Source organism: Erigeron canadensis, chromosome 6, assembly GCF_010389155.1.
Source record: "Erigeron canadensis isolate Cc75 chromosome 6, C_canadensis_v1, whole genome shotgun sequence".
Classification (NCBI taxonomy): Eukaryota; Viridiplantae; Streptophyta; class Magnoliopsida; order Asterales; family Asteraceae; genus Erigeron; species Erigeron canadensis.
The window spans coordinates 44,481,833-44,494,481 of NC_057766.1; the positions used below are offsets into that span (position 1 = coordinate 44,481,833).

The 12,649-nt window shown below is 34.4% G+C and overlaps 2 protein-coding genes and 1 pseudogene across 2 annotated transcripts; 2 read left to right on the plus strand and 1 right to left on the minus strand.

Annotated features, from left to right (window-relative positions):
- The first annotated feature begins 1,370 nt into the window (after positions 1-1,370).
- LOC122603850 (transcription termination factor MTERF8, chloroplastic) lies at positions 1,371-3,409 on the plus strand. The gene is made up of 2 exons (XM_043776677.1): positions 1,371-1,669; positions 1,784-3,409. The coding sequence occupies exons 1-2, from the start codon at positions 1,447-1,449 to the stop codon at positions 3,079-3,081; spliced, it is 1,521 nt and encodes a 506-aa protein (XP_043632612.1). The 5' UTR covers positions 1,371-1,446; the 3' UTR covers positions 3,082-3,409.
- A 672-nt stretch (positions 3,410-4,081) lies between these two features.
- Positions 4,082-5,147, plus strand: LOC122604992 (annotated as a pseudogene).
- Positions 5,148-6,054: 907 nt separating this feature from the next.
- LOC122603167 (caffeic acid 3-O-methyltransferase) lies at positions 6,055-9,374 on the minus strand. Its single transcript, XM_043775800.1, has 3 exons — positions 8,881-9,374; positions 6,690-7,065; positions 6,055-6,558 (listed from the first exon to the last, which is right to left on the minus strand). Exons 1-3 carry the CDS (start codon positions 9,273-9,275, stop codon positions 6,262-6,264), a joined length of 1,068 nt encoding a protein of 355 aa, XP_043631735.1. The 5' UTR covers positions 9,276-9,374; the 3' UTR covers positions 6,055-6,261.
- Positions 9,375-12,649: the final 3,275 nt, after the last annotated feature.

A 12,649-nucleotide genomic window follows, 5' to 3' on the forward strand; every position in this document is an offset into this window, starting at 1 on the left:
CAAGAAGGAAGTTGAATGGCTGATAAAATGAAACTGCCCACAAAAGTGTACATCCCGTTCAAAAAAATGTCTGGCAAGTGAAAATAGGAAAGTTGTTAATACGTCAAATTTCATATATGCCCTTTAAATTGGTTAGATAAAATATTTTTAATTAAATTTCTTAATTAATACTTGATAATGATCCAAAGGTCCATAATCTGTCTTACTTGTTTTACATTAATTTTTGTTTTACAATACTTAACCCCCCCCCTCTCTCTCTCTCTCTATATATATATATATATAAACGCGACATGTGTCAAAACAAAAAAAAAAACGTGCGGTGGCATAATCCTAAATAAATCTAATTTTTGTGAAACGCGGCTATCTTGGTCAACTTGGGTTCCGAGTCAGCTTGGGTTGGGTAAGCTGGGTTGGGTCAACTTGGGGTTGGGTTGGGTCAACTTGAGGTTGGGCCAGTTTGGGGTCATGTTGGGTCAACTTGGGTTTGAAGTCAAAATATTTACAGATTTGCCACCGTGTGTTTTTTTAAAAAGCCACATGTTAACTTCTGGTTGGTTAGAAAAACCTTCTCTCCCTTCTCTCCTTAACTCACCTTCTCATTTGATCTCTCATATATATATATATATATATATATAAGGGTGAGTTATTTATAGTGCAAGCAATCCAAAAGGTACAAAAGTACAAGGAACCGTTAGATCTTCTCCCTCCTTCTTCCTTCTTCTCCGGCGACCACCAAGCCTCCTCCTATTTCCTTCTTCTCCGGCGAGGCAACCACCGCCACCACCTCCGGCGACTTTTCTGGCGAGAATCAGGTTCGTTTTCGGGTAGGCGTTGCCCTCATCCGTTCTAAATTGGTTGTCATGGGACGCATATGACAATCGTATGGATTTGATGGCCGCCGATCCAAGAGATGGTGGCGGTTTGATACGGTACGGGCGAAGCCCTTGCTGTCGGCGCTGACACCGTGGTTGGGGTGGTCGGAGATGATGGTGATGGTGTTGGTTGTCTCGCCGGAGAAGAAGGAGTTGGTGGCTGGTGGCGGCAGTCTCGACGGAGAAAAAGGAAGAAAATATCCCCTAGTACTTTTTGGATTGTTTATATATATATATGAGAGGTCTTGGGTTCAAATCTTGGTATGAGCAAAATGCTCCAGTATGGAGACAGTTTTTCCAGTATGAGTTTTCTCTGGAATTAGAGTTGGGTATGAAGAGGCATGCCGCTAAGCCCAAATTTGCCGGTAAAAAAAAAGTTTTACTTTTTTTCTTTTTTTGTTTTTTGAAAATTGGCTTTTATTAATAAGTAAAAGTTTACTTGGTCTCTGTCTGAAGTTAGAATGAAATGAAATGAGATGAAAAGGAAAGGAAAGGAAAGGAAAGGGAAGGGAAGGGGGGACTGGAAAATTAAGCTTATCCAATTCCAATTTCAATTTCAATTTCAATTCCGGGGATGATGACGACGAGTTGCCCCTCTTTGCCTTTCATGTCTGGTACTACTAGTAGCGGAAGAAGAGATGCTTCTTTTACTAGCAGGAGGAGGACACCTCTCACCCCTTTCTTCTATGCTGCTAACCCACAACAACAACAACTACGATTGGGCAAGCCTCCACGCTTATTCCGATGCTCCGCCACCTCTGTTTCTTCTTCTTCTTCAACATCAACGACAACAACAGGTATTAATCTCTCTCACTCATTTTCACAAACACCTTTTATTAGTAATAAAATAATGATGTTTGTAAGACTTGTTGATTTTATTAAGTTTTTCTGTGACACGCACATACACACAGGCACAGGCACTCCTCTGTTTTCTCTCTTGCTTGAAATTGGTATGACCCTCAAAGCCACGGAGGCTCTTTTCGAATACCTAAAGTTTCAACCTTTCGAATCCATTCGCACCCAAATCCATTCTCTTCAAAACCTTGGTATTCATGGTCCTCTCCTGACCAGACTTATTAGAAAAAGGCCCAATCTTTTGATTGCTCCTCAAGTCCATTCCCTGCTTGCTTTTCTTTCCACCAACCATCTCCTTCTCGACGGTGCTACCCTGATTGAGCCTGCCCAGCTTGCACGCCTTTTGTCCGCTACAGACCCTCTCTATTTGTCCGGTTTTGAAGCAAAGGTTCACTTGCTGTTGGATCTTGGCATTCCCTTACACAGCCTTCCTCATGTTCTCAACAATCTTAATTTATCTAAGGCCCTGTGTATTAAGTCCTCTCAAGATATTCATACTATTATCTCCTTTTTGAACCGCTTTGGTGGTATGGACTTGATACTTCGTCGTCCGGCCATTCTCAATTTTGATCTCGATACCCAGCTGGTCCCTAGAATCGAGTTCTTTTTGAACATGAGCGGGGGAGATGAGGCTGCGACAACTACTGTTTTGCTTAAACTTCCTTTCATCTTAGCCTACTCCGTCCAACACTATACTAATCATGTTCACTTCTTCCGATCTTTTGCTGGCTTGACCGATGATGAGATTTTTAAAATCATACTCGTGTATCCAAGCTTGTTTAGCGCTAGCCAGAAAAGGAAACTACAACCTCGGATCGAATTCCTTAAGCAATGCGGTTTCACTTCCAATGAAATCTATAAACTTTTAGTCAAAGCCCCTCTTTTTCTTAGCTTGTCGTTTGAAGATAACCTTTCACATAAATTGGTTCTGTTGCTCAAGATTGGGTATGAACATAGAACAAAGGAACTGGGTTTGGCGATGGGATGGGTGTGCAGAACTAGTTGTAAGAACATGCAGGAGGTGATTAGTCTCTTCTTGAATTATGGGTTGACTTGTGAAGAAATTCTTGCCATGGGAAAGAAACATCCGCAAGTATTGCAATACAATCATAAATCAATGAAACAGAAAATGGATTACTTAACTGAGGACATGGGGTATGAAGTTAGAGAGATGTTGGCATTTCCTGCTTTCCTTGGCTATGGATTTCATGGGAGGATTAAGCATAGGTTTGAAGCTAGTGGTAAAATTTCAGGTGAAGGGGTGTCAATTAACAAGCTATTTAGCATGTCTACAGCACGATTCTCTAAGAAACAAGAACAGAAGTTGCCTGTTACCATAACCAAAAGCAGGTGAACCCCTTTGGTTCTTTTGCTCCCTTCCTTATCAACTACTACATACTTTTGTTGATTATGTGCATGTTAGCTGCATGTTTCTCCTTACCAATTCTTTGGTGGCAAGTGTGCCTCTCCCACCCTGGTGCACTTGTGTGAGATTTGTGAATTTTGTGTACTGATTGGGGTTAGAACATGAAATTGTGGCTATTATAAATTTTGGTTTTTACGAGCGAGAATCTACAAAGCCTGTTTATTCCTAGACAGTGAGATTCTTTTTCTTGATATAAGATTCTTCTTGTTATAGTTCGTATAGTTATTAATAATAATGGACAGGATTGGTCCGGAAATGGTAGTCTTTTTCCCTATTGTATCACTATATTGATATGGTATGGTAGTTCTTCAACACAATTTATCTGAAAATTGTGTAGCAATAGGCAGTTCTTTGGACTGATAAAGTCCTTAGGATAATGAATCATGATCAAAAGGAATGCAGAGAATCAGTGAGCTGTTTTTTTCTCAATATGAAAACCTGACTTACAACCTACATAGACTTAAGCATGCAAGTTAAACCTGACCTCAACGTGCAAGTTATTTTGCGTTAGAAATTGGTGTTTTGAGTCTTGATTACCCTGTCTGTCAGTGTTCTTTGTCTTCCAATATTTGTAAAAAGAAACAAATATCTTTATATTGGTCTGAAATGAAACGTAAGCTTGTGTGATTGTGTATGTTATTTTTGCATAAAGCTAGTTTGCTGTTCAAAAAAAGAAGCATCATATTTTGGGATATTTGAAACCTTCTTGACGCATTAGGTATCCGAAACGTTAGCTTGTCCATGGATACTTATAAAATTAAATAAATGACAATGTAGGATAAATAGATTATAGATGTGTCTATATTGTATCTGGAAATGTACGATAAAATGAAGCAGAAAAGAAGAAAAAAGAATAGAATAGGCGAGATAGCCAGTGGATTTGTCCTGCATGGAAATGGGAGTAGGGCGGGATCATTGCTCCAGTGTCATGCCTCTTATCATTATATCATATTTGGATTTAAGTCTTATTGTGATAATCTATCACCCAATCATACCAATACATGATTAAGGGGGTCCGAAACTTAAACTCAATTTTCTGTACCAAATAAAAGGAGTTGTTCCTGTTGTGGTTTTACTTATCCAAGTATAGCGAAATTTTAGTGTGCAGGAACTAACCAAAACCAATTTTATAGTGTGCAGTAGTGGTTAATTTGAGATACCATTAATTACCACTAGTAAAGAAGCGGTACGTTAGTTGTAATTAGGCGGTAATTAATAGCAGCAACAAACAATATGATTGCTAGCTAGCTGCTTTCAGCACTCCATAATAATTTGTATAAAAGTCGCCACTTACCACACTCTCAATATTCCTTAAAACAATCCTCGATCTCTAATAATATAATATCGATCATGTCTCAAATCCATGCAAAATCTCCCCAACACTGCGGAAAAAAAAACCTTGTCAACATCAGTAGCAAGAAGCTATTCACACCTCCATCGCTTCAATTCTCTTATTCATACTCCTTGTCTGGTTCATCCATTATCCAAGCCACAATTCTCCCTTAAAGAAGCTCATATTTACCAACTTGTTGTATCTGGAACGCATCTCCTCGATTCATCCATTCAATTACTTACACTCCTCTCCGCCAACCCAAACCAGAAAGTCGGGATTTACTATGATGAGATTCAAGTTTACACTTCCTAGCTACAAGGGCCAACAGATAAGTTTTGAATCGTCTCTTCTTCCTTAATTTTTATCAAGAACATAAGGATACCAATCTTCAATTCTATCCGTTCGTTGTTTTGGTTGCCAATTAATGCCTTTCCTGTGGCTCCTTCTTTCAATTATGATCATCAGACAGCTGGATTAATACTAGTGTTAAGTATCAAGACAAATGGACTGCTCCGATGGAAGGTGGGAGCTTGGACGTCTCCCGTCAGTATAGATTTAATAATGTAAAGTGTGCTGCACGTACTTTTAGTTTTTGGTCCATCTGTTGGACCATTGACTACTAATTAAGCAAGGTACACATTGTCGTCTTACCACAATTTGACAACTGAGCTATATACCTAAGCTAATTAAGTACATGACAACTTTGTATTCTCATCCTTCATATATATAATTATATACTAGCTAGTTCAAATGTCCATGCGATATGCAAATTTATTGTGTTTGTGTATATATGTGTGGTTATATACTCATTGTAAACAATAAGTTTATAGTAATTCGATGACATTAGTTATTATTGACATGTGTAAATGAGTAAATCAAATAAAGTCTCAATTATTTTATTTGTATTGGTAGATGGTTTTATGGTAGAAGGGATCGACGCAAGACTGATACCATTCCATACTGGTCCCAAAAATAATCGTAACATGGTATTAGAAGTATGTCTTATAATACAAGTGTATTACCTTAGGCAACAAACGAACTAGCTAACTAAGCATGTGGCAAGCTATCGTATCTGTAGTTTTTGCTAAACCGAATGTACGATGTAAAATGTTAATGCAGTTAACAAACAAAAAGGTTAAGTGGTGGCCTTTTCAGCTTTCTGCTATAAGAACTTTGTGTCTTTGTATAAGTAAGTAGGAAAAAATAATTTAAATTGTTTTTTTATGTAATGTGTTTTACAATATATGATTATATGTATTAAAATCTAATCTTTTATTTAATTACTATTAACAGGGTAAAAAGATATATTAAAAGTAAAAAAAAAGTAATACACATGGCATGTGTTTTCTCACCCTAAATAAACCTCACGTACTCCCACATTTTTCAAAAGAGCTTTTGCGCGTTTGAAGCACATAGATGATAGATCCTTCTATTATGGTTTGACGAAAATCCATTTAAGTAACCCAACGTTAATAGATATCAATTCCACTCCCCTTATCTTGATACATAAAAATGATTAAGATTTGGGTGGTCCCTGGCTTAATTATACGACAGATCGAACACAAGGGTAATTAAAGTTGTTATTAAAAACAAATTTTATAAATTCACACGCACAAAAGCAATGGAAACCAATGAAAAATTAATATGTATGTCTACAAAGTGGTAGACCGATCGATCAGACCATTGAATTAAAGACGACGTCATATCATATATATATATATATATATGAAAAAGTTGTCAAAATAATAAAGGATGAGATTCGATGGATGGCGTGTCTATTTGGTAAACTCGATAACCCATGTATTGAGAGCGCAACAGGCTTTGCGGAAACCATTGAAACCAGCACCCTTGGCTAAGGCCTCGAATTCCTTCTCGGTCCTCTCTTTGCCTCCGGGGTTGTGGGCCAGCATGATGACGTCTATGTGTACCACATTTTGGGTTGCTAGGCTCGAGTCTGGTGCCTCCGGAAGAATGCATTCCGCCAATATCACTTTACCCTTGTCTGGTAATGCCTTGTAGCAGTTCTTGAGAAACTTCAGGCAATGCGCATCACTCCAGTCATGACATATCCACTGATGTATTTCAGCCACGTACGTACTCGATCAATCAAGAATTCAAGACATATATATCTATCTATCTTTTAAAATTAAAAAAAAAAAAAAAAAAAAAACTTAATTAATTTGGTACGTTAATAATTAATTACCTTCATGAAAATGGCATCTCCTTTTGGCACACTCTCAAACATATCTCCACCAACATGCTGGATCCCAGGAATAGTAGTTGCATCTTCGATGACATGAGGCAAATCAAAGTTGATGCCCTTGACGGAAGGGTGTTTAGCAACAATCATGCTGAGGCTGGCACCCGTGCCACCACCGACATCAACCAGAGTGTTGAGGCTATCGAAACCATCGTAGATATCCAAGATCTTTTTCATGGTCATGGTGGAGTGATTAAACATACCACTGTTGAAAACCTTGTTGAATCTTGGATCTTTCCCGTGATACTCAAATGCTGTCATCCCATATGCCTTGTTGAATGGAATCCCTCCATCTAGCACCGCATCTTTCAGATGGTACCTAATCCCACCATCACTTAATTCCATTAGCTACACATTCACAATGTTAGTTTATACAGTAATTTTCTACTTAAAATAAATTTACAATTAGCTAAAGACCGATGCCCTCAACATAACATACTATTAACCATCAATCAATCAATATAAACATGCATAACGAATTGTGTTTCAAGATCAATATCATATCACATGCTACTTGAGGTTTGTTTCTTTTTTTATGATCTAGACACCATAATGACATAAAAGACAAATATTAAATAAAAAAAAAAACAAAATAAGAAAATGTCAATAAATTAGTGGCTATTAAAAAAGAATAAAACTTTGGCGACTAATCTTCTAGAAAGAAAAGCCAAACCCTTACTTGTTAACCAAATTATAGAAACCCAAATATTGGTGGATAAATTGAAAAAAATAAAATCTTATTATTCAGTCCATTTATTTTAAATTTATATCATCTTTGTTATATAATTTTTAGATATATCTACCAATAAACTAAAACAGGATTGAGATGTTTTTGAAACGACACGTGGTGTAATCCTTGATTGACACGTGTCTTTTTAATTTATTTATTTTTATTAAATTAGCTTTTTTAATTATATATAGACTTAATTTCATTATTAGACTTAGAATTAAACTCTAACTCTTGTCTTATAGATACAAAACTCATTCTCTTTTTTTCTTTCTCATTTATTCAACTCCTATTATTTATTATAAGTTATTAACATGAAGACTTCAAAATTTTGAGTTAAGATCGGATTTTCCAAGTCTATTTGCCGTCATCCATTGTTCTTATAAGTTTTGATTTTAATGCGATTGTAAAATTTAAGGTAAATCTAAAACTTTATTTAAACATATATTATAATTATCAATATTGTTTATTGTAAATTAACTTCGATTATCGGTTTACTTTAATCACAATTTATTTTCAAACTCACGGATCAAGGCATATTGAAATTTTTTTTATGACACAATATATATAGCTACCGTACATCGTAGGATATTAGGACTAGTATATATATATATATATGTATATATATATATATATATTATGTATGCTAGATGCACATGGTATGGCAATTTCCAAAAGATGCCCAATGAGTATATATATATTGTAAGTAGGCAGGTTCAATGTGCAATTATTTATGAGAGATGATTCTTTCAAGTTATATAGTCATGTTAAGTGTAATCTTGATCTTTAAATGAAAATCAAGGGTCAAGATTTAAAAATAATTTTTGTATGTTGATACTTGATTTTCATTCAAGGGTTAAGATTTCCCCAATTTGTCTCAAATCGGAGAAATCTCCTCCCATTGTTTATTATTAGCCATGTTTTTGCTGTGACACAATTCCAAAAATCTACGCTAATCAATTCTCATCGAATATTATTAACCTAGCTAGGAAAAACTAACATAAAAATTTTAAGCGCTTAATCAACCAAGTGCTATGCTGATCCTATGGTAACATAAAATATTCTAAATCAAACTCGATCAATAATCTCATATAAAGAAAAAAATATTAGTATTATGTATAATATTAGTTACTTTAAGCTTATAATTTGTTAAGAATTTGTTTTTTATATAAATAACAAATGTCAATTAATTAATAATTAACTAATGAATGATGATCAGTAAAATTTTGACTGTTATATTAAAAACTAAGTTTAACTTTAGATGATCACAATATTAATTTGACTAATTAGCTCAGATTAGATAGAAAGCAAGAAATTAGTTAGTCGTGTTTTTAAGACGAGTCAAAAATCAAAGAAATTTATAAAGAAGAAGGAAAAACAGGGTAGGGTAGGGAGGGGAAAGGGTACCAACTCTCCATAAGAATCTTATCCTGATTCATGAGCAAGAGAGGTGCCATGGAAACACCATCTTGGTTCTTGACCAAGTATTTGCATACGGGTGCCAAACCATAGAGACGTTCTTCACCGTCTTTGAGGGTACATGTGAGGACCGAGTAACTGGCCAGTAGACGGCAGATCCTGTCAAGCATCACGGGGGCTTCAGGGTTGGCCTTGCTCGGGAGCTGGGCTGCCAACTCCGATGGAGACACGTACGCACCCTCCCCTGCTTTGGCAATCGTCTCTAACAGATCAAGCTCGATCGCAGATTTCAAGACCATTGGTAAAACTGATGCGCTTGCCAGTTGCATCGCAAACAGAAACGCCTCCTCCTCCTGCTTCTTGTTTGCTTCCGAACCCGCCATCCTATAATCCAATTTAATTTGTGTATGTATAGTAGTGGCCTATGAGAATGAGATCAATCGATCGATGGTCTCCTCCTCCTTCTATATCCCGTGTATATATATATATATACACACACACTGAAAATGAAATATTAGCTAGTATTTCACCACCAACCATTATGCTACAACTCACCCATGGACCCCACCACCCTCCCAACACTTTGTCTCTTCCTTTTTCTTTTAATCGTTCCTACTGTGGATAATATATACGTCGTACGCATGATTATTATTATTATAATAACAATATTAACATTGGAATTACACAATAAAATATAATTTCAATAAAAAATAATCTTTACTTCTTCATAAAAGAAATAACCTTTTTTTATTTTACTTAATTCTACATTTGAATTATCAATATTATCCTTGACTTTTTATGTTTTGCTCTTAATAAATTATAATTTACACTTTAAATCTTTATTTTAATAATTAAAGATTAATGTCTCGGGATGTAATGAACTATACATAATTGTTTATGTTATGTAATGATCTATACGGATATGGTGACCGGATATCAAACGTGGATCTAAAAATCGATGTTTAATTTCATACCCAAAACCCAACCACCACAACTATCACATAGGTTGGGCGGATATGGTGACCGGATATCGAGGATGTTTTTTTCTGGCAAGTCCCTATTGCGGAGGTGATGGTTGTGAATGATGGCTTGGATGGCAACGATGTTTATTGAATCTTGATGGCGGTTTCTTGTTTTTCCGACAAGCCACAGAGTGATGTTTGTCGAATCTTGATGACGGTGAAAGATGAATTTAATTAAACAATTTTCATCTATCATTTTATGTTTCATTTATGTGTAAGTTACCATTTAATGAATTGATCAAGTGGGTTTTTGTAATCACATAAGATGGCATATTATGTTGTAATTGTGTACCAATGTGGTTTCGATAGATGTCGTCGTTTTTGTTATTATTATTATTGAAGTTAGGAAGATGTTGTGGTTTTGGTGGTTAAAGGTGTTCACCGGAATATATTGTGTTGCCGGAAGTTGGTCGAAATTTTTTGGAGAAAAAGACCGGATTTTATAATTTCTTGAAAGTCTATAAAATGTAATGAATCATGGCTTAATGTTTATTGTATGTATCAGACGTGGCATCTGACATGACATTACATTACGTGGAAGTAACCTGTTACATATAAAGAGTTACCCGGTAACTTACATCGCTTAGACAGAATCGTGAGTTCATTACATTATATAGACATCGATATAGATCTTTACTTAACATAAACAATCAGGTATAGTTCATTACATCTTCAGACACTAATCCCTAACAATTAACACTTTAAGCCTTTATCTTCTAAAAATTTCCACTATCACAATTACATCAACCTACACCACTTGACACCGCCACCACCACCAATAGTACCATCACGGACACCATTATATCGCCTTCCTCACCACTGCCGCCGCATTGCACGGGTACCATGCTCGTAATATTTAACTCAAATCATCATATACAAATTACGCCGTTCCCAAAAAAAAACATGGGTTTTAGTCATTTATTGAGTATATTTTGTGTGTATAAAATTTATTTATAAATGGAAACATGTTCAATTAAAGCTAAGCGAATATTTTTTTAGGATTTTGCTAAACGAAGCCCTAAGGACTTTCGTTAAGGTGCATTATATAGTTGTACACTTACTATAAAATTCAGGGGTGAATTTTTTATATGAAAACATACAACTTTTTTATGCACGTTAAGTGAAGCCATAAAGGTTTTATTTAGCATTTTCTATTTTTTTTTTATGATTAAAAGTAGACATAAAAGTATTATTAGGTATTGAAAGTTTAAGTTTGTTCTACTAAAAGAAAGTCAAGTAGATAATAATTACCTCTAATAAAAGTTAATAGGTCATAAAGAATAGAAAAATGTTAAATGAAGCCCTTATGGCTTCACTTAACGTGTTTAAAGAAGGTTGTACAGTTTTATATTAAATGTCAGCCCCTGATTTTTATGATAAGTATATAACTAATTAATGCATCTTAACGAAAACCCTTAGAGCTTTGTTTAGTAAAACCCTAAAGAAAAAGGGCTAAATTTGAATATTGCTTAGACTACACACATGAAATATCATGTAACATTAAAGATATATTTTGTAGTTAAAGTTTCGAGTATGATCAAAACTATATAAAAGTTTATATATTTAGATTTAGATTTTATATTGAAACTTTTTTAATAATTAGGAGAAAAAAGTCAAGGGCATAGTTTTTTCCCCAAAGTGGTATTATAGTACTAAGCATAGTGTATGCATTAAAATTGAATGAAGAAACAAAAAATTTGAAGATGAAATTGCAATCATTGTTGGTGACTTAAACATTGATGGATGGTGAGCTTTCATTTTGGTTAATTAGGTGTCGAGTTTATAATCTTGAAAATGGAATTATACCCGTCTCGCATATTTTCACATGACCCTCAAATTTTATTTTTTTGGAATATCTTATTTATTAGGGGTTGTCGTGGTTTCTTTCATCTAGAGAGATAGAGAAAAAGTTGGTTTTAAGAGTTTTCACATATTATATTTTTAATATATATTAAAACAAAACCTTAAATTCTAAATTAGAAAAGTAAGAACCATTGATTGAATTTCATCTCTTATTCTCCACTATTGGATTATTTTGATGACATCATAATTGACTAAAAAATTAGTCAATAACACTTTTGGTCCTCATAGTTTTATATAAATAAATGAGTCTTATAAAGTACTCTATATTTATTTATTTTAGTACAATAACGGTACTTCGTAGTCTTTTATAAATAAATAAAATCATTTATATAGTATACAAAGTTTATATATTTTTGTATTTTCTAATATGTGTAAATGATACAAATATTTGACAAATTTCCATTTTGAATGAGTTGATATGAATATTACATGATTTATTTTTTAATGTGATTGCATAATTAATATAACACATTTGATACTCCTAATATGAAAGTTATATATGTACAACTTAGTGTTAATAAAAATATGTATTTAATATATCATAACTAATATAATAGTAAACTTGAGATTTCACCGTCACGCAGTGTTACAGGATCGCTAAGTTGAGAGAAAAAATTCTTTTGCGGGGCTAAAGGGTTCCTGGACATTCACCTTTTTTTGCACACTTATTGGAATATACAATGAATATTTTTTATTTTTATGCCTGAAAACAATATTTATTAACGTTTTTCATTGACAATAAACATGATATTATTATTATTGTGGTTCAAAAGCTTGTGAATATTTATTTATATATTAACTGTTTTCATACATTAAAAGTTTTTTAATGTAAAAATAATGTACAGATTCCGCGTATTATGCATGTATTAAGC